Source organism: Setaria viridis, chromosome 9 (assembly GCF_005286985.2).
Source record: "Setaria viridis chromosome 9, Setaria_viridis_v4.0, whole genome shotgun sequence".
Taxonomy (NCBI): Eukaryota; Viridiplantae; Streptophyta; class Magnoliopsida; order Poales; family Poaceae; genus Setaria; species Setaria viridis.
This window is the reverse complement of record NC_048271.2, coordinates 38,926,762-38,948,619: the sequence shown is the minus strand read 5'-3', so window position 1 is coordinate 38,948,619 and position 21,858 is coordinate 38,926,762. Positions and strand designations below refer to the sequence as shown.

Sequence of the window (21,858 nt, the reverse complement as noted above, 5' to 3'; positions counted from 1 at the left end):
GGTGAAAACTCTAAAATATTTCGGCAAAATTTCGGTAATATCAATGGTGACAGAAAGAAATCCGAAACCGAAATTGTAAACCCTTCCTCATGGAGATTGACCTCGATGATCCCTTCCGAGTGCTGCACATCCATAGATTAGAATAGCCGATCCAGGATCCATGATGACTTAGAGATTTTCCTAATCACTTTTAGACTTATCTGGTCACACCATCATAGGGCTAACATTGATGTAACTACCAATAAACCTATTATATGATTGTTGAGACATGGCCGGCCGGGGCCACCTCTCATTGCTGGGTGCCGCTTTTCCAGTTGGCATTATGGCAGAGTACTACACAAAGTCTGTTTCATTTCGGTGGCTTTTCGTCTGTTTGGAGGTGGCCATGCTCACTTCCATGGTGCTAATTTCAGTAGTTTGCCTTGCAGAAATCCTGTCATATGTGCGCACGGGTAAAATTGTCTGTGAAACCTGAGGGCGCGTCCAAGCCCATGTGCCCTAATGCTCTGTATTTTTCGAGCACTTATCCACCATTGTTGTTGCAAAGAAAATCCATGAGAGACAATATCTCCCATGATTCTTATTTCAAGTCTGGACCTAGGTTAAGTCTCACGCTTCAAAACTTGCTTCCAATTTTCCAAATAAGAACCATGCATTGGAGATAACTTTTTTTCAGTTAATTGTTTTCTAAAAAATTAAAAATAGGTATGCTTATCGTTTTTAAAAAAATATATAGTATATAGCATTCTTAGTAAACAACGGACTATCCAACATGGAGTCCAACATAGTGTCGTCGTAATTATTTTCAAAACATGGTTAAGTAGGATCTAACTCAGTAAGAACCTCACAAAATATTTTTAGATGAAGTGTTTAAGTAGTAATAACATAGTGTTTAAGTAGAAGGACAAGCCATGAAACTAAAGTTTGGTATCCAATATGCTCTATTTTTTGGATAGCATGTTACTAACATCAAATTTTGGCTTCTACTTCTTATGTCAGTCCCCTAGATTACTATTATAATGGTACTTAATATACTCCGTCATTGCTGTATACTCCAGACTGCAAGTACTGGAAATGTAGCATTGATAATCAAATTAATCACGTTAACCGATGCTCACATTTATGGGTCAAATTGTACCCCAAAATTTAATTGGATTCTCAAAAACAATTTCAAGCTCCATAAACAAAATAATGACCAGCTTCTCGATAAAATGGAAAACAAATTGTAGTCACAGAAAGATCATTGCAGTCCCACTGTTGAACTTCTAACTTGACAAGAATTAGAGTACACAAGCATGAACTTGAACCTCAAAGTGAAACCTTTGCTAATGAAATTCAAACTTGGTTGATTTTTGGAAACAGATAGGAAGTTAGAGAAGAATAGCAAGATAACAAAAAACTCAAAACTTAAGTTAGTTCACTTGGTAAATAAGGAAAAAAATATCAAACCAGAATAACGTACACGTAATCAATCACAATTACGACATCAATGACAAGATAAAGGTTCAGGGTGGAGCATTTCATCATAACTCTATTTCAGTTAATAACATAGTCTCTGTAGAAGCACAACGCGAAAATTGGGAGAAGAAACATGTTTTGTGCCATCAATCAGATGATACGTTAAGAGACTATTTTAAACGCTACGCAGCTTTCACAAAGTGGAGGGATGAAAATATGAGATGTTGCTGTTACCTGAATCAATAAGTAACAAGATAGGAACAGACTCAATACCATGTCCACGTACATATTTTCCGTGGCAGCCCAACTTCACAATTTAGTCTAGACACAGATGGGGAGACTTAAAGAACAAACATACGCAGTCTCAAAAAAAAAAAGAACAAACATACGCTACATGTCGACATAATAGAATAATATTTAAAAAACATGAACAAATAATAACCATTATAATTAATCAAAACGAAAGAGGAGCCAGTGGAGAAGAATATTTATATATTGATGTCAATATAATAGAATAATATTTAAAAAACATGAACAAAATAATAATCATTATAAGTAATCAAAAGGAAAGAGGAGCTAGTGGAGGAGAACATTTATATATCGACTAAAGATCACATTTTTCACTCATAGCACTGCCGAATCTGGTTGTATATCTCTTCTGCTACTGGTGCATGTCAAAGGTGCAGTCAAATAAGCTGCTCTATAAAAAAACAACAATGACCCTATTTGACTTATGCGCAGGTATATGCATAATGGAATCTCAAGCCTATGATTTTTGGTAATAGTATATTTTCTAATGTCTAGCAGATGGTACCAACAAACATGAATTTCTTAAATCAGTAAAAAAATCCTATGACCCAGATTGTACTGCTGATTCTGGAGCTAAGGGGGTGTGTGGAAACACCGTGCTAAACTTTAGCACCTGTCACATCGAATGTTTGGATACTAATTAGGAGTATTAAATATAGTCTAATTACAAAACTAATTGCACAGATGGAGTCTAATTCGCGAGACGAATCTATTAAGCCTAATTAGTCCATGATTTGACAATGTGGTGCTACAGTAACCATTTGCTAATGATGGATTAATTAGCCTTAATAGATTCGTCTCGTGAATTAGATTCCATCTGTGCAATTAGTTTTTTAATTAGCTCATGTTTAGTTCTTCTAATTAGCATCCGAATATCCGATGTGACCCTACTAAAGTTTAGCACCTCGTATCCAAACAACCCCTCACTCCAATTGCTTAGCGAGAAACGTTTCTATCTTACCCATGAATGCACATCCGTTACTTTAAATTATACTAACCCCAATCCAGTTACGAAATAAAATGCATCTTCAAACACCAGATATTATTGATGCGGGAAATAGTGACTTTATCAGGTACAAAATTTAATGAAACAAGCAGGATCCAAATCTTACAGGTCAATATGTAACAAACCACCAAGAATTACATTGGTGTGGTCAGCATTGTAGGCTAGGTACAACTGAGCTAGGATGGACCATATGTACATATGGATGAAATTGAAATACCAGATGTACATCGGGATATTAATTTTCCTTCATTAAATTGAAATTCAAATTGAAAGAATAAACATAACGAGTTGCCTAACTAATAATAGTACTTTGCCTAACTAATAATAATACTTTGCCTATCTAAGTACAGTAATTTGCCTAACTAAAGGCCTAGCAATATTCTGATCTCATTTGGGATTTGGGACACAACATAACTTTCAACTGAGATAATAAGAAAAATTTTCAAAACAACATATGAGTAATTCTTCTCCTAAAGCTGGATCATTAAACAGCTATATAAGTTCCCAATTACTGAAATGTGCGCGGCAAATGAATTGTGAACTTATGGACATAACTTTTGTAGCACAAGTGACAACAGCACAAAATAATATATGGCAGTGACATGCAGCACAAAATACCTGCAGCATCCACCACAGCGTCCCTTAACAGCCCTCACGGCACCCTGGCGTGCCTGTCTCCCAACCTCAGTGCACCTAACAATAAAAGCACCAGAAGTTCTAAAACCTGAACACACCTCAAACAATAAAATTGCAGACGCTGCTGAATCCTAAACACACCCGAATACATCTTCACGCACCATCCTCTAGCACCACACATTGATTGGCTGCATCGCTGGGTTTGTGTGAGCATGCTCTAGCACCAAAACATGGCCTGTTCGCTTCAGCTTATTCAGCCGGCTTATCAGCCACCAAACAGTATTTTCCTCTCGCAACAAATCAGCCGTTTCAGCTTTTCAGCCGGCTTATAAGCTGAAGCGAACAGGCCCAAGCACAAATTGTCCGGTGGCAGCCCCGGGGCCGCCAGATCGCCCGCGGTCGGACGGCCGCGAAAAAGAGATGACGTGACCCGCGTGGTTGGGCGCGGCAGGACCTCTGGAACAAGGGATTTGATTGCGAGGTACATGAAAATTTCCACCTGACAAAATAGGAGTCGTGGCCATAAATGGGTCTAATTTTGCTATTTCCAAGAGTGCCACGTCATCTTCAATAATTTAAGTTAATAAATAAAACAGCCCCATACAATGCACAGTTTCATGTCCCGATTTTATAGGCTACTCATAGTTATTAATTGTTGTATGGTGTTGAGATTAAATATACTATATGAATATATGTAACCACTTGTAATTGTACCTAAATTAAGTAGTGGTACACTAGTCATGGCCACACAGGATCAACAAAAGTTATAGAGATGAAACAAATTGCTCTCAATGGGGTTTCATCATAGTTTAAAGTCCACAGGGTTTCATCCCCATGAAACCAAGCTCCTCTCTCTTCATAAATTTTATGGCATGTCACTATTTTTGTCTATGCGACATGTCATTTAACGAGTTCGAAACCCGCATGAAACTTGCATTTAGAATGATCTAGGAAATGAGAACTAACTGGACCACGGCCTGTCCTTACAGCAATCCAACTAAACATGTCCTGCCTGTTACATAGACGGGACCTAGTTACAAGATAAAGCAATACCATTGACCTAGTTACAAGATAAAGCAATACCATTCTGGCCCATTTTATCCCGAATAAACTTGCCGGCCAGCAAGCCCACAGCGGCATCCTGCGTCCGACCTGCTAGGATCCGCGCGTCTGACGCTGGATAAAAATATCAGACGCGGGACCCAGATTCACTCGTTGTTTCCTCCACTCGTTCTCTTCTCTAAACTCCAGCTGCTCTCGTCCCTAACACAGCAGAGATGGAGGCCATGGCGCCTCGCCGTCGCGGTGCTCCTCCCTAGCATGTTTCTCTTCCGGACAGATGAGGGGAGCTGCTCCGCCCATGCCGCCGCTTGCTGTGTGCCCGCTGGAGGAGCTGCTCTGCGCCTGCGCCACCCCTCGTGTCCGTGGCACATTGCAGGCTCACCGGGACTCGATTTGAAGGGTTTGATGGTGACAAAGGGGACTGGAGGGTGGAGTTCACCGGCGGGGTTGAGCTCGGCAGCTGGCGGCAATGGCGGCCATGGGAAAATGTCGATGGTACTTAACACGTCGAGCCGTGATCCGCAAGCGCACGGATTATCGTAACTTTTTCCTTAAGGTATGCCATCCAAGATTTATCACTCTGTGGATCGGCAGTGAACTGACGTTCTCTAGCTAAACGAACGTAATCCTATCATGAAGCATGAATTGCATATAAAGGTAACCTAATCAAGAGATAAGCATTATAGACAGGGTAAATAAATCACATCCATGGTAACACAACCAAGGGTAGCATGAGCCTATCATTTTATTGTTGTAGCTCTAGCTAAAGTGGTAACCAATCAATGTAACACCTTGATAAAGAGTCATATCTCAAAAAGACGGCTCGCAAGCGGCCTCAATTGTCCCAAAGCTTTACCTCAATGACTCCCAGAATACTCGCCACTGATCCTACTCAACATTACACAATCGTTTGGCCTCTTTCTCCCACATGCTGCCATCACACAAGAGTAATCACACCGACTTCCTACGCACTACTAAGATATATCCATAACATATAATCTAATCACCATGATTATATCTATTCCTACTATGAACGCATGCTATCTAGTCATATGAGAATAAGCATGCATCATAGTAGATCAAAGTAAAGACAAGACTAGATTGATATCACCATCGTGTGTACATAGGCCTTGATGATCACAAGGCTTGGCTCCGAAACTCCACCATGGCTTCACCACGTAGGGACGACCATGGCGGCTAGGGTTTAGTCTAAGTCATCTCCTAGATAATCTCAAAGACTTGTAGTGGCCCTCAGCTCCCTATGGTGTGTGTACTTGGTTTCGTCGACTTCGGATTGATTCCCCATGGGCTCACTGAATTTTTGGGGTATTCATAGTTTTGGAGAGCCCATGGGTTAACTTGGAAGGTGAATGAGCAAAGGAAAGGGGTAGGCTGATCGGCCTGGCCCTTTCTTTTACCCCCTCGCGTCCAGCTTCGTCGCTTAGTATTCTTCAATATTCTAGAACCTTATTTTTTATGCATGTGGACCTAGCATGTCGGTAGCTTTAGGATGAGATTGATCTTCAATAACTTTCCAAATCTCTGCTTGATTTTCTTTGATTCCTCTTTGACCCTAAAGCGATCCTTGCCATACCTTCACAAACTTAGCCCTTAAGTCATCTTAGAGGATTGTTTGCAAAAAATGAGCGTCGGTGGAGGCCAGAAGACCTCAAGCCAATCGGCCTGAGCGGCACCAGGGCGATCGGCCTGGCCTTTTTTTGCCTCCTGGTCTTTATCTTTCTCTGGTCCACTCCTCGTTCAAGGCTTTATCCAAAAAATGCATATTTAGCCTAATTTCATGCGAAAACAGGATATCCTCCAAAATGTCTTGCATTTGCAAAAACGATGTTATTTCATGTGTCAAATGGTGGGTTAGTATAAGAATATGCATGAAAACACTAGTTAAATAGCGCTAAAAGTGTGTCAATAACGAGCGTCAACAAAAAAACTCGAATCCCAGGCCAACCGGTGCTCGGGGCTGTCCATGGAGGGGTTGGGGGCAGAGCTTAGAGGATGAGGGAGCTTCAGGTGGCGGCGATTTGGAAATGGTGGAGGGGATGTGGAGGATTTGGCCGATGGCTCCTACTCCGTGCTCACTGATGGCCATAGAGGAGCCTGAAGATAGTTCTCCCCAACAGTCATGTTGCAATAGGTACTTATTGGTGTTGCAATAGAGATTTTTGGATATTGCAAGTGCTATAGATGTGCGTGAGTGTTGCAGATGATGCATCTTGTGATGTTGCACGATTGATTTTCTGAGATATATCGATATTCCAACAGTTGGCTTTTGATGTCCCATCTGTTGATTTTTTATGTTGCAATGTTTGTTCCCGTACAGGCTCAACATCAACTTAACATATGATGATTTGTTTGGAAATGTTGCATGGAACATGTGTTCGATATTGTGGTGGGAATTTTTCCTCACGAATATTATGATTATATTGAGCTATTTTTCGTATATTTTTCAATATTGCAATCATAAATTTTCAATATTGCAGCTGTTTTGTTTTGTTTTGATGTTATAACAGAGCGTTCGATAATTAGTGGTATTTTATTATGGTGCTCCTATAGCCGTCAGATTTAAAATAGATGATGATGCATGCGTCGGGAGTTGCTCTGCCGGACGTCCGGAAGCACCACTGGTCCATTATTTAGGGCATGTTTGGCTCCCACGTGCTAAACTTTAGCACCTGTCATATCGGATGTTTAGATACTAATTAGGAGTATTAAACATAGTCTGATTTTAAAACTAATTACACAGATGGAGTCTAATTTGTGAGACGAATCTATTAAGACTACTTAGTCCATGGTTTGATAATGTGGTGCTACAATAACTATTTACTAATGATAGATTAATTAGTCTTAATAGATTCGTCTCACGAATTACCCAGAAATTCTGCAATTAGTTTTATAATTAGCCCATATTTAATCCATCTATCCGAGAAACATCTGATGTCACAGTTTAGTAAACTGCACCCTTGCTCACCGGCGTCACCGCTTTAGTAAAGTGCGGTGCACGTCACTGGTGACGAGCTGCACCGGCGCAGTCCGCACATGGATTGATGCCACACACACCTTTCCCGATGCACAAGGGTCGATCGGATACAGTGATGCAACAAATTAACCGCACAAGAGTAGTATTCTTTCGTTTTCCCTAGCGGACTCAGCCACTCTCACTTCCCAGTCTCACAGCACACCATGGCAGGACGAGAAGCCACCGGAGTAGAAGAGCTCACGCTTCTGGGCGTGTGGGCGAGCCCGTTCGTGATCAGGGCGCGCGCCGCGCTGAACCTGAAGGGCCTCGCCTACCGATATGTCGAGGACGACCTCAACAGCAAGAGCGAGCTCCTCCTCGCCTCCAACCCTGTGCACAAGAAGGTGCCGGTGCTCCTCCACGACGGCAGGCCCGTGTGCGAGTCCCTCGTCATCTTGGAGTACCTCGACGAGGCGTTCCCATCCCGCGGCCCGCACCTCCTCCCCGACGACCCGTACGACCGCGCCGTCGCTCGGTTCTGGGCCTCCTACGTCGACGACAAGGTACGGCGCTAATTATTGCTAGTGCCTCTCCAACAACTTTTCCTTCACTTGCGCAGCAAGGTTCATTCCATGGCGATGAGAAGATTAATCGGATAGATTGTACTTGGTATGCAGCTGTTCAGCACGTGGATACCCGTTTACAACGGCAGGACGAGAGAGGACAGGGTCGAGGCGGCGAGGCAGGTCGTGGCCGTCCTGGAGAAGTTTGAGCAGGCGCTCGAGGAGTGCTCCGGGGGCAAGGCGTTCTTCGGCGGGGACGGCGTCGGGCTCGTGGACGTCGTGCTGGGCGGCTTTCTCGGGTGGCTGCGCGCGTCCGAGGCCATGTGCGGCGTGAGGGTCTTGGACCCCGCCAAGACGCCGCTCCTGGTGGCGTGGGCGGACCGGTTCGGCGCGCTCGACGGCGTCGAGGAGGTGATACCTGGCGTGCAGAGGCTGCTGGAGTATAACAGGATGAGGCGGGCCCTCCGTGGGCTACCGTAGTCCGTAGCTTCTTGAGGACTCACCGCTCGCTGCTAATAAAGTTGGGCATGCTTGTTAGCTTTCTACGGTTTCTTAGCGTGAAAAATAAGCGAACTTCTCCTCAGGGAAGCGCTGGAATGTATGGAAAGTTCAGTTATAAAATTTTCATAACTTTCTAAGCTCAGAAAGCTAAATATATCTTGTAAAGCTAGTGTTGACTTTTCAGAACCAAAAGTAAGCTGCAGCTTTTAAAAAAGCTCAAAAATTGCAGCTCAAATAAATAGACCTTAGTCAACTTCAAACAAGAAAGAGATCAAAATAAAGCATGTTTCTGCACATTTCTATGAAGCGCGCGCAAAACTTGCATACTAGCTAAAGACATGGTTCAAATATAACTTCACAGTAGCGTCAGTGGGTACAAAATTTTGTATCTGGGAGCACGTGGGAATTACGGTTAATAGTGATGTAGGACCTTATTTACAAACTCAGAAAGGCTTCTTTTGTTAATACATTCATCATTCCTAAATGCAGCATACAAACTTCCCATTGTATTGTGTTCCTCAAGTGTGCTTCTTCCCCTTCCCCTTAAAAAAATTATGCAAAGGGACCCTATAACAACTCAAAAAACTCAGATATACAAGTTTAGACATTAATGTCGCTACTCCGTCCGTTTACCCTATATTTTAATTTGGAGGAAAGTAAAATTGCATTTTACTACCCTCACCTATCCGCTTTGTCCATCTAACCCCTTAACAAAATTTAAGCTCGATTTACTCCCATAAACAATTTCAATTGGTCCAATCTACCCCTAATGACATTTATCTTTTTTATTTCTCTACATACAAGTTGAATTTTAAATCCAAATTTTGTTAGTAGATAGGAAACATGATGGCGCATAGTTGAAAAATAAATTAAGATTTTTTGGTTATTTTTATAGATCAAGAATATTTAATATGAAATTGATTATAGGGATACAAAACTGCATAAAACTAATCATGAAAAATTCATAATGTATTTTTTTATATAGGGCATTGTGCTATAAGTTACGCGATAAAATTTGAACTCAAAACTACACAAAGAAATAAAAAAGACAAATTTTACTAGGAGTAGATTGGACCAGGGGAGTAAATCAAACCTAAATTTTGGTTAGGAGGTTAAGCACAAAGGTGGATAGGTGAAGGTAATAAAATGATTTTTCCTGTTTGGAAAAGATATAGGTTTTGACCAAAATTTGTCAAATATATGCATCTTCAATTTAGAAAAGTACGATCGGTAAATTAAAATTCTATACTTTTAATAAGAATATGTCCATTTTTAACCCTCAAGCTGGAGTCCATTTTTGCCATGAAATTCAATAACTAGATTACTTTGAGCATCGAACTACGTAAACAAGACAAATTTAACCATTTTCAATGGTGGTTCTGTCTACAGAGGCAAGGGGGAGATGGCTATATCATCGGTCGAGAACCCATCCCCCCACCCCTCCTCCCCCGCGTGTCTCTCATCTCATCTAATGCTTGGGTCATTCCAAGGGGAAAAAGAAAATCGGCGCCTCCATACCACACCTCCGATCTACTTCGGCATCCACCCCCGCCACCGGCATGGGCCACCGATTGTACTGCTGCACCGGCCCTGTCGGCAGCGTCCTTGCCAGCAACACACCACCACCATCGATCGCCCACCTCCCCAGGCTCTTCCTCTAAGCCCAGCAGTCATATATATACCAACCCCAACAGCCCCTAATCTTGAAAATCCTAACCCCTCTCCTCTTCTCCTTCTCCGTCAGCGAGAGATGTTGTGTGCTCACGGAGAAGAGGAGTTACTTCATTTGAAGAAGAGCATCATTTTCTCCTGTGTACTCACGAAGGTGAGAAGAGGGCTCTCGGATTATGCTAAATTGCTTTTGTCTTTGTCTATATATGTATTTCCTAAAACTAATAAAGAAATGTCTTAGTCTCTTAAAGTTTAAAGCTAACTTATTCTGAACCAGAAAAGTACAAAACATGTGCCAAAATTTTCCAAAAATAGAATTTATCTACTGGTATCATATTTAGAGTTTATCTGGATCTTATTTGTTCCTGTTGGTAGTGTTTTATTTCTCCTAGTCGCACACATGGACATTCCTATCTTATGAGATTACGACCGAATTTTAAACGATAGGAATTTTTATATTCGTGGGCGTAAGGGGAGTAACAAGTATCACTAATTAAATCCCAAACGCATGCCACAAAACTTAATCAAAGAACAGAGAGACAGTAATGCGAACCACAGTCACTCAGTCTCACAGAATGAAATTAGGGGAATCAACTACTGGTTAGCGTAGTCTGGCTGCAAAGCTTAAAATCGGTGAGGTTATCGGCTCTCTAAAACGGCTACCCAGTTGCAGAGTTCTATTTTTGACGAGGCTGGGTTCTTTCTATATTGTTTCGGTCAGGCTGTGGCACTCGTAGCTGGTCACCAGCAGGTTTTTGTGTAATCGTCCCTAGCTGTCTTGTGCTGGGTCTGTCACTTCTAGACGGCCGGTTGCAGATTAGGATGCAACTAGAAACCTAGCTGGGTCTTGTGCTTTGCCGCGCCCTTTATTGGACTAGCCAGTATTTTCTTCTTAGGGAACTTGACTGGTAGATTACAGGTTGCCGCGGTATGTCACGCTAGTGAGAATAAATTGAGTGATTTGCTTTTGGAGGCATTCATGTTTATATTAGAATATAAAAGGTCAAAAGATTCACCTGAACCTGCGCCATGAAGGGAAGTTGAAACAGCATCATAGTTACTCTTATTTTAATCATAGTGAACTCAGAGGCATGCGGTTTATTTACAATAAAATTAAAATTGATCTTTCATTGGAAACATACATGAAGGCGTTTTTGGATAAGATATAATGTATTGAAAAGAATATATGGTGTGAAATTGGCAGTCATCAAGAAATGGATCAAAAGAAACATCAAAAGGCTAAATGCTTATGCCACCCAGTGGAACTCTCAACCCAATGACGAGCCAAAAATCAAATAGTTTTTTGATGCAAGTGTGTAAAAAGGTTATCTTTTCAAAAAGAAAATTATTGTCTACATGAGTTCCCAAGAATGTTCAGCTCCAAGCTTGCACGGTAATACACTGCAGTTTAACAGATTGAATATGGGCCTGATTAAATCGTAAAATCGCATCTCTCTATTAAACCAAATTTTTTTAAGTACTTGTGTGTCATTCTGTTTCCTACAGTAAAGTGCATGCGAGTATATGCAGTGAGAAATGCCTAATGTTGTCACCCAGCATTTAGTTAAATTATGTTGCAGACTAAAGATTGCCATTTGTTTTCTACAGAACCATCAATGGTTGGCCCACATGTCAGCCCTTAGCCTATCTCTCTCTCCCTCTCATCCACTCACGCACAGCACAGCACGTCTCTCCCTGCTGTACTTCATTCCCCGCTTCCTTTGCTCGAGTAGTACTCTGCGTGTGTTCAGGAAGCTGTAGGAAAATAAACTATATGCTAGCTCGTGTCCGGGGAATCGGATGGACCATATTTGTTGTAGACGTGGCGCTACGTGCACTCAATTTGAGCCACATGCCGGGTCACGCTTCGTCTTGTGAAAACGTGCCCAATATGAGTACGGTCGCGAAATAAAACGTCGCCCGGCACTGCACTAAATGCCCTCATGTACGACAACGGCACGCGACCTTCTATATAAACGCCAAACTGTAAGGCGAATCCTACACGGAGGCAGAGTAAGATATGATTAGTCACAACTAACAAGCCAAGAGTCCAGTAGAGGGAAACACGAGAGAATAATACGATGGCGGGAAAGGAGGATCTGAAGCTGCTCGGCCTGCTGGTGAGCCCGTTCGTGGTCCGGGTGCGCATGGTGTTGAGCATGAAGGGCGTGAGCTACGAGTACGTCGAGGAGGACCTGAAGAACAAGAGCGAGCTCCTCCTCAAGTCGAACCCGGTGCACAATAAGGTACCCGTGCTCATCCACAACGGTAAGCCTCTGTGTGAGTCGCTCGTCATCGTGCAGTATGTCGACGAGCTGTTTCCCGGCCCGTCCATCCTCCCCACCGATCCCTACGCGCGCGCCACTGCTCGCTTCTGGGCCGCCTACATCGACGACAAGGTATAGATGCTTGTGCGTTTCCGAACTTATTAGTACGGAGTATTTCTTTGGTACCGATCAAATTGGCAGCGTCTTGCTTGCAGCTATTTCCGGCGTGGTATGGCGGCATCGTTAAGGCCAAGACGGAGGACGAGAGGGCGGAGAAGGTGACTGAGACGCTTGCCGCTATCGCGCAAATCGAGGAGGCGTTCGCCAAGTGCAACGAGGGCAAGGCTTTCTTCGGCGGCGACTCCATCGGGTACCTCGACATTGTGCTCGGCTCCTTCTTGTTCTGGTTCGAGGCGGTGCGCAGGATGTACGGAGTCGAGATCATTAGCGCAAGCAAGACTCCGCTCTTGGCCGCGTGGGCGGAGCGATTCCGGGAAAGTGCGGAGGCGAAGGAAGTGGTGCCGGGGGCGGACGAGGCCTTGCAATTTGTCAATAAGTTCGCTGGCGCTGCGGCTGCCGCCAAGTGAATTGGTTCGGATTGGGTCGTGTAATAAACATTGTGGGTAGCCAAATGATGGGATTGCCAAGTGAATGTTCAGGTCACGTTTTTGTTGTGATCTAGCGTGCCATAAATTGTGTTTAGCTTTGATGTTAATTTTTGCTGTTTTTGTTATGTTCTTCCGTAAAGGCTAACGAGTCTGTTCGCTTCAGCTTATTCAGTCGGCTTATCAGCCACCAAACAGTATTTTCCTCTCACAACAAATCAGCCGTTTCAGCTTTTCAGCCGGCTTATAAGCTGAAGCAAACAGCCCCAACCTTCCCCGTTTCTTAAAAAAGGCGTAAACGCCTATTCAGTTCTGGAATAGAAGCTTCGCAAGTATAGAGTTCAACCGTTTAGGGATGCATGTTCAGAAAGCAGAAAGCGAACTGAAGAGACACTCCACCCACCGAGACTCGGCGACAGCGAAAAGTGAACAACCGGAGGCGCAAAGGCCACAATCTCACATTCTCACGCCTGATTATTTCCAGCATGACAAACAAAAATGTGGACAGGATGCCACAAACTTTCTTCGTTGGCGAAATACCAGTGCTGCCTATGTAGCACCAATACAAGCGCTGAGCGCAGCGAACAGATGGCCGGGCCTACGTTTGGAGCTGCGCTAGGTATTTGTTTGTGTTGATGTTGGGCTAACCGTTGCCCACGAGAATAGAGCAACGGTAGACTAATATCCTTATCTTGTTGCAGCGGATGCAGTCCATAAGCTTAGGAGGCTCTCTCTTCTTCCCCTTCCTTCCCTCTCTTCTCTTCTTCTTCCTTTTTCCTCAAACAAAAATTAAGGAGGTCTTCTCTTCTTCTTCCTTCTTCCTAAAACAAAAATTAAGGAGGGGCTAAGGGGCTCCGTTATTCCCGGGGCGGTAGGAGGGCTTAGCCCCGCCTGCCCCACCTCTGGATCCACCCGTCTCCTTGGTCTGTTGACACGTCTATATATAAAAGGTAGTTGCCTCATCACCTGTAAATAAGTAATATAACCTAAAAGAAGTTGTCTAACACTTTAACTAATTTCATAGACGGTTTCCATAGAGTGGGCTACAGCTCAGTCCATAACAAGTCTTGGTTTGATTTCGACCACCGAACTTAAAAATCAGGAATCTTTGACCACTTAACTATACGAACCGTGTACAAATGGCCATCGCACCCTGTTTTGACCTGTTTTCAGTGGTTTTGACTGCCAGGTTGGATCAACCAGCTATGTCACCATGCTGACTCAGATTAGGTCCACATGTCATGTCAGGTCACGTGCCTTAGAAAGGCATCTACCTATCCAACTGCCCCAACTCCGGTGACTCATAATAGAACTGGAGGGTGACGCGGCGGTGCGACTTGAATCCGTCAGCGGAAACGACGAGCGTCTTCGACGGTACCAAGCACAAGCGGAGGACCCCACCTTCTCGGATCTAGCACATAGTTGTTCTGGACTGTTAGCATTCCTTTCCCGTGCCACGGCTTTTCCTGTCCCTTGCCGGTGCTGGTGGTCTTCTCGGTGTAAGGAAAAGAGCCAAGGTGTTACGGTGCTCCTCGCACGAGAGGCGCTCTCGATACGGCGGGATCGCGTGGCTGGTGTTCGTGGCCTGGTGTGATTCGGCCCGATTCCGCGGGGACGTTGGATCTCGGTGCTTCCATGGTGGGCGAACTCGTGGGATTTCCAACGGTGGCGGTACAACGGTTCGTTGGAGGGAGTGGTGGGTGGGTTGGCGCTCATCGGCGTGGGCGGTGAAGGTTATTCGGAGCCGATCTGGTTCCCTTACGAGGCCTTAGAGTGTGTGGGTGGTGAGCGCGAGGATGTGAGGCAAAGCCATGGGAATCGCGCCGCCGGAGCTGGGGCAGTTTGACGGGTGGGAGAGCTCTGGGGAGGAAGAGCGGGATAGCTGGTGCTGGTGCCGCCGCGGCAGCAGCAGATGCCACCGGAGCTGGGGCAGTTCAACAGGTGTAGGGATGGCAACGGGTGGGTCGGGTCGGGTGGAGCTTCCGTGGATCCGCCCCTGAAATCCGAGAATGAAACCCACTCCGAACCCGAACTCCATTTCAGGTGAAATTGTCCACCCGCCCTCAAAACCCGCGGGTGACCGAAACCCGACGGGGCACCCAAAACCCAAGCAATAGTGACATCAACACATCAATACCACGAGCGAGGGGGGGCAAGAGGCGGCCGGCGGCGCTGGCAGGCGGCGCTCACGGGCAAGGGGGTGAGGGGCGGCCGGCGGCACTGGCAGGCGGTGCTTGCGTGCGAGGGAGGCGAGGGGCGGCCGGCGGCGCTGGCAGGCGGCGCTCGCGGGTGAAGGCGGTGAGAGGCGGCCGACAGCGCTCACCGCTCGCAAGAGACAGGGTGAGGGGGGCGAGGAGCGAGGGCAGCCGGCGCCTGGCGGCGCTCACGGGCGACTAGCAGGGCGAGGGGGCGACGGGCGCGGGCGGCCAGCACCTAGCGGCGGAGGCGTACTGGGCGAGGGGCATCCGGCAATGGGGATTTGGGGTTGGGGGAGCAGCCTGCCGCGTGCGGCGACTGGCCTGGAGACTGAAGAGGGAAGACGGGGAGAGTCCAAGAGTGGGAGACACACTTATATACCTAGGGTTGTTGTTGTTGGGATGGACTACTTTTTAGCTGAATTGTATACTTCGGGCCCGTGGGTCACCCGCAAGGGGAGTATAAATCCACCCCCGCACTCGCCATGTGTCGGGGCCCCGAACCCGAGACCCGCAGGGGGCATTCCGAACCCGCCCCCGTCCCCCACCCCGTCGGGTCTGAAACCCGCGGGTCTCGGGTCCAACCCACCCGATTGCCATCCCTAAACAGGTGGATGCCTTTCTAAGGCATATGACATGACGTGTGGGCCTATTCTGAGTCAGCATGGTGACATGGCCGGTTGATCTGACGTGGTAGTTAAAACCACTCAGAGAGTCAAAACAAGATGCGATGGACATTAGTACACGATTTATATAGCTAAGTGGTTAAAGATTTCTGGTTTTCAGGTCAAAAATAAAATTTTTCCTAAAATTAAACCTATGTGGGGCCTACATTGAGAACCAAACCCTGGAACTAAAACCTTACATTCACGCTTTAAAATTTAGAAAATGTTACTAAAATTTGTTAGAAATAACTCAATTTGATATTCCACTACTTTATGCAAAGTAGTGCGTCTAGACTTATATGTAGGCCTCGCGTTAAGAGATGGCCTCTAAAACTTAAAATTTGACACCAATTTGAGCAAAGTTGATCAAAATTGTTGGAGAGGATTGAATTTGACAGTCTCGTACTTTGTGTAAAGTAGTGTGACTAAATCTACTTATGAATCCCACGTCAAGAGTTGAACACTGAAACTTAAACATATGAGTTAAACTATACAAATCCAAAGAAAAAGAAACCACCTCCAACCCGTCCCAACCCGCATTTGCAATAAACCCAGCTCACCCCAAATCATTAGATACTAAAATCCATTTTGACACATTCAGACACACCCGACGTTACAACAATGATGCAACCCACCCCATAAAACCCATATGTACCCGCCCTATTAGCACGCCTATCAGAGTACTTGTATCTGTGGACTTGCGGAGTAAGTATCAAATGGATAATCATTCCACATAACTGAATCAAAGTAGAGAGAGACGGTAATACCAACCGCTGTCACTGCCAGTCTCACAGCATCATTAGGGAAGATAAAAATAAAAGTCCACTGCTGGTTAGCGTCTGATTGCAAAATGAAGCTTCGTCAGTGAGCTGCAGAAGAACATGACCACCAACTTGCCTGTCGCCAGCCGCCGCAATATCAGCGTCGATGTCTGCAATAAAAAATCTCATGTAGACTAAGTACACGCGACCTGCTATATAAACGCCCAAACTGTGAAGTCCTGCACACAGACAGCAAGATAGCAAGAATTAGTCACAAGCCAAGAGTCAGTGGAGGAAAACACTGAGAGAAGAATACAATGGCAGGCAAGGAGGATCTGAAGCTGCTCGGCCTGCTGGTGAGCCCGTTCGTGATCCGGGTGCGCATGGCGTTGAGCACGAAGGGCGTGAGCTACGAGTACGTCGAGCAGGACCTGTTCAACAAGAGCGAGCTCCTGCTCAAGTCCAACCCGGTGCACAAGAAGGTCCCCGTGCTCATCCACAACGGTAAGCCGCTGTGTGAATCGCTCGTCATCGTGCAGTACGTCGACGAGCTGTTTGCCGGCCCGTCCATACTCCCCACCGATCTCTACGAGCGCGCCACTGCTCGCTTCTGGGCCGCCTTCGTCGACGACAAGCTATGTCCGGCGTGGTTTGGCATCGTGATGGCCAAGACGGAGGACGAGAGGGCAGAGAAGGTGACGGAGACTTCTGCTGCGATCGGGCAAATGGAGGAAGCCTTCGCCCAGTGCTCCAAGGGCAAGGCTTTCTTCGGAGGCGACTCCATCAGGTACCTCGACATCGTGCTCGGCTCCTTCTTGTTCTGGTTCGATGCGGTGCGCACGATGTATGGAGTCGAGATCATTAGCGCAAACAAGGTTCCCCTCTTGGCAGCGTGGGCGGAGCGGTTCGGGGAAAGTGCGGAGGTGAAGAAAGTGGTGCCGGAGGTGGACGTGGCCGTGCAGTACGCCAATAAGCTCCTCGCCGCTTACGCTGCCGCTGCCGCTAAGCGAATTGGTTCGGATTGAGTCGTGTAAGAAAAGAAACAAATAAAGATGTTGGTTAGCCATGATGGGATTGCCAAGTGAATGTTCAAGTGTGATTATGTGATTCTGCCATTCTGGTGAGCGTTCTATTGTACAATAAATTGAGGCGTCTAGCTTTTATTTGTACTTTTGCAGTTTTTCATTATGATATTCCATAAAAGATTTTTTTAAAAAAGGCCGGCATTACAACCTGAGTTCTCGTTGATCTTCCATAAATTCAGGCCAACGTTTCCCGTTTGTCTGAAAAAAAAAAAGAAGACGTGAACGCCTAATACAAGCTTCTCAAGTACAGAGCTCATCCGTTTAGAGGTGCATAGTTCAGAAAGGTTGACAGAGACACCAGGACATGGTAAGAGCGGAGAGTGACTGACGGTCTTGGTCTGCCAAATGAACAACCGGACGTGCAAAGGCAACGATCTTACGTCTGAATATTTCCAGCATAACGACAAAAACTTCGACAGGGTGCCACCAATTTTCTTCATTGGCGAATACTAGTGCTAGAACAGTCTGACCCGAACCCACCTCAACTTCTGACTGGGTGCGAGTTTGAGGACCGATTGTGATTTGGGAAGCCCACCGGGCGCCGTCCCCCACGCAGACGCACTCTATTGCGGAGAACAGTAGCCAACGCGTACGAGCGCCATGAGCATGTGTGGAGCTGCGTCTTGTATTGGTGGATCCGGCCGCTGCTCGGTACTACTGTCCTTCCGATCCCTTCCTGCTTGATTATCTTCTTTTATTTAACTTGTCTGAGCCTTCGCTTGTGTTAGAATTGTGTCGAATATTATATACTAGTTGATTACATTGGGACTTGAAATTGTATTAGCGGCAGCGTGTAGAGTATGTGTTGGACTCTTTGTAACGACCTCGGTTAATCAGCCGAGTTAATCTTAACCCGAGTCCCTAATCCCGCTGACTCAGCCTTCCTGAGCTTGAGCGCTCAAAATCCGGTTCTCAGCCCCGATCCCTGAAAACCCAAACCAAAACCGCCGGTTCAACTCTGAGTCTAAAGGCAGTATTCCTTCCAATCTTGGAGCAGTGGAGAACCCGAGACTAACTGGTGGATCCGCAATCTTTTCCCCGGTTCTCTCGAGACAGACGCGCCTGAGCAGCATGCGCCGTTTCAGAGCTCCCCCGCTGCGTGGCTCAACTCCTCCGACGCCCGCCGCCTCGCCCAGTCGCCGGTCGCGACAGGATGGATCAGCGCGCCCTCCTCCCCAATCGCAGCGGCAACCCCCTGCAACCCTTTCTGCCTCGCATTGTCTCGCTCGCGCCCTCGCCGACCGCGCCAAGGTGCCCCGTCACCATCGTGGCAGAGCTTTGCCGCTGCTGCGTCAGACCGCCTCGCGACCCGCGCCCATCATCTCGCCGGATCCCCGGCTGCAAGCCCCAATGCCTTCCGGGTTTTCCGCCTCTCCACATTCACGCCGCCCACGAGCTCGCTCCACGACGATACCGCTCTCGCCAACCCTGACTCCGGCAGAGACAGCTCCTTTTTCCTGCCTCGCCAGTGATGTGCCCCGGCAAGCCGCTGTTTAGCACTCTCCCGCGCCGCTGCTCGCCCTGTCACTTCGCCTGTTGCAACCTCGCTTGCACCGCCTTCCTCCTTGTCACACGCCAGTCAAATCCGCCACCCACACTCCGTCGCTTGACGCGACCAGACCACGCTCGCCTTCGCCAGATCTAAATCCCGGCAAAGCCGCGCCTGCGCCAACCTTGTCTCCAGTGCCCAATAGCCAAAGATCCTGTCTCCAAGGCCCTGTTCCGCCGCCCATCGCCGCTCAATCGCCGCCATGGCAGCGCACTCCATCTTTTTCTTACCGGTCTTCGTGCTGCTCAAACTCTCTCTCTTCCGCGCAGCTATAAAAAGGCATGCCAAAGTCCTACCGGAGTTTCCTTCGCCATCGCTGTTTCGCCGCCCCTACTCTGAGCGCACTTGAGCACTCCCGCCGAACTCTTGAGAAGTTTCCCTCTCCGCTCAAACCCGCTTCTCCCTAACCCACCAGCCGGCTGCTCCTCCGCGCTGTGCTAGAGCTTTCTTGTTGCCCACAAGAAGCTCCGTCGCCGCCGGAGCACCGTCAAACCTCGCCGTCGTCTCAGCCTTAGTGCTCTAGTCTTTCCGCCCAAGTCTGTTCCTTCCCGACCCCAAAGCTTCACCAGTAGACCTGAAGGTAAGCTGCCGACCCCTTTCCCGTCTCGCCTGACCCTGCCTGTTTCGTCGACCCTTATCCACCTCGCCCGAGGGCTCGGCTGTATCTTTTTCTTGACCCGAGGGTATCTGTGCAAAATATTGGGGACTTCTCTGCGTTAAGTCTGAGGACCGGCACAGTTATTCCTCAAGTTTGAGGGGTCAGATCATAAGTTTATCCCCATCCGACCCTTTTATCCTGTTCTCCCCCACCCTCTCCTGTAGCTTTGCTACATGTGTCTAAGCTTAAACTTGCAAGTGTTGTTAAAATGACCGTCTAAGTGCTAACTCCTGCATTGCATTCATGTAGAGTTACATCTCACCGATGGCATTTATGAGCTACATCCGGCGCCTGAAGACGGATCTGTAGCAGAGCCGCCAATCCCAGAAGCCAAAGCAGACCCTGCTGAAGACCAGATCACCTCCACTCCGCTTGAAGGCAAGCCCCGGAGCATGAACCCAACTTTCTAAACTTGCACATGCTTTCCTTCTTATGAATGTGCATTTACGTATAGGAGTTGTTTGCAACCCTAGATGCATGACTTAGTCCCTTTGATCTGAACACTAGTCTGTTGGGTCCGAGTAGTTGCAATGCTTAAATAGGACTCGGTAAAAGTCGAGTGATTTCCTGTCACTCGCGAGTTATAGGAGTTGGATGTTCTCTTCTAGTTATAACTATAAGGACGATGGACGGGGCAGGGTTATGGTTAACTCTTTTGGTGGTCGGCTGATCACCCCGTCTGTTTATTGAATCTGTTAAGGTCTGACAGTGGTGGTGTTCGTGACCAAGTGTTTGAAAGTACTAATCTCATACCCATTATGGGATGGGGAAGCCTAGTACCTGATTGAACCTAAACGTGAGCGGTTCGATCCACTGTCTCTGGAACAAAGTTCCCCTGCGGCCACACGTGGTGGCAAGTGTGGTCACAGAACAGCAGAGGCCGGGTCTGTGGAACCTTGCACCAAGGAAAGTGGGCCCGACACGGGTTAGGGAATTGATGGGGAAGGCCGACACAGGAAGCAACCCTCGATGGTGCGCGGATATCATGAGGTTAGGTTCACCATGCATGGTTAAAGAACTCGAATCAATTCGTCTGCCTCTCATAATTTGAGACTGCTTGATCGCTATGCTACACTGAGTAATGAAGGAGTCTGATGATGACATGGCCTTGATGTTAAGCTTATATACGTAATGTTGGATCTATGTTTGCTTAGTGTAAGTTGTCAATGTAGACTGGTTAATGAACTTAGAATCTGAGCTAAAACCTTGAAAGTAAGGACCTAACACAGTTGCTTTTGGCAAACAAAACCCCTCAGCCAAAGAGCCATGCATGTCTAGAAGTGGTGAAGTAGTTTTTCACCGGTCGATTAAGTCTTGTTGAGCTTAGAAGCTCAGCCTTGTTGTGGCATCTTTTTTCAGGTGAAGTTGAAACTTCGGAGCTTGCTGCTGGCACTTGGCCGCCCCAGCTTCCTCCGAGGTGGACAGTCGAGTGGGATCCTTCCTCGGACGGCGGGGAATGGGATCATTGATGTCCTGGCTGGCCTCACCAGGGACATCCGACCCCGACGCTAGCTTCCTCGATGTTTTTGCCGTCTGTTGTTTTCTTTCGAACCTTGTAAAACTCTGATTTCAACCAGTGTGTAATGAATTGCTAAACCCCTTTGTGGATCTGTTGTATTCTCTGGAACCACTCACCTTCGTATGAGTTATGCTAACTCGGTCCTGTTAAGTGGTTAAATCGGATGAAATTCGATGGCACATCGAGTTAACTTGATTAAAGCATGAGGATCGCGTATTAGGCGACTTAACTGTGCTTTAGTTGAGTTAATCCGAGGTATTCCGCCACACTCTTGTAACACAGAGGAGGACCGTTGTTGTAACCATAACGACAGGCTCATAGGAGGAGGCGTATTGCCGGGATCCTGGAGCGACCGGTGTTGCGGTTTGGGAAGG

General features: G+C 46.7%; 2 protein-coding genes across 2 annotated transcripts; both read left to right on the top strand.

The window, feature by feature from the left end:
* The first annotated feature begins 7,593 nt into the window (after positions 1-7,593).
* LOC117835634 (uncharacterized) lies at positions 7,594-13,222 on the top strand. Its single transcript, XM_034714981.2, has 5 exons — positions 7,594-8,008; positions 8,123-8,487; positions 8,680-8,701; positions 12,238-12,579; positions 12,663-13,222. The coding sequence occupies exons 1-5, from the start codon at positions 7,670-7,672 to the stop codon at positions 13,032-13,034; spliced, it is 1,440 nt and encodes a 479-aa protein (XP_034570872.1). The 5' UTR covers positions 7,594-7,669; the 3' UTR covers positions 13,035-13,222.
* A 3,685-nt stretch (positions 13,223-16,907) lies between these two features.
* LOC117835174 (probable glutathione S-transferase GSTU6) lies at positions 16,908-17,842 on the top strand. The gene has a single exon (XM_034714554.2). The coding sequence runs from the start codon at positions 16,991-16,993 to the stop codon at positions 17,696-17,698; it is 708 nt and encodes a 235-aa protein (XP_034570445.1). The 5' UTR covers positions 16,908-16,990; the 3' UTR covers positions 17,699-17,842.
* Positions 17,843-21,858: the final 4,016 nt, after the last annotated feature.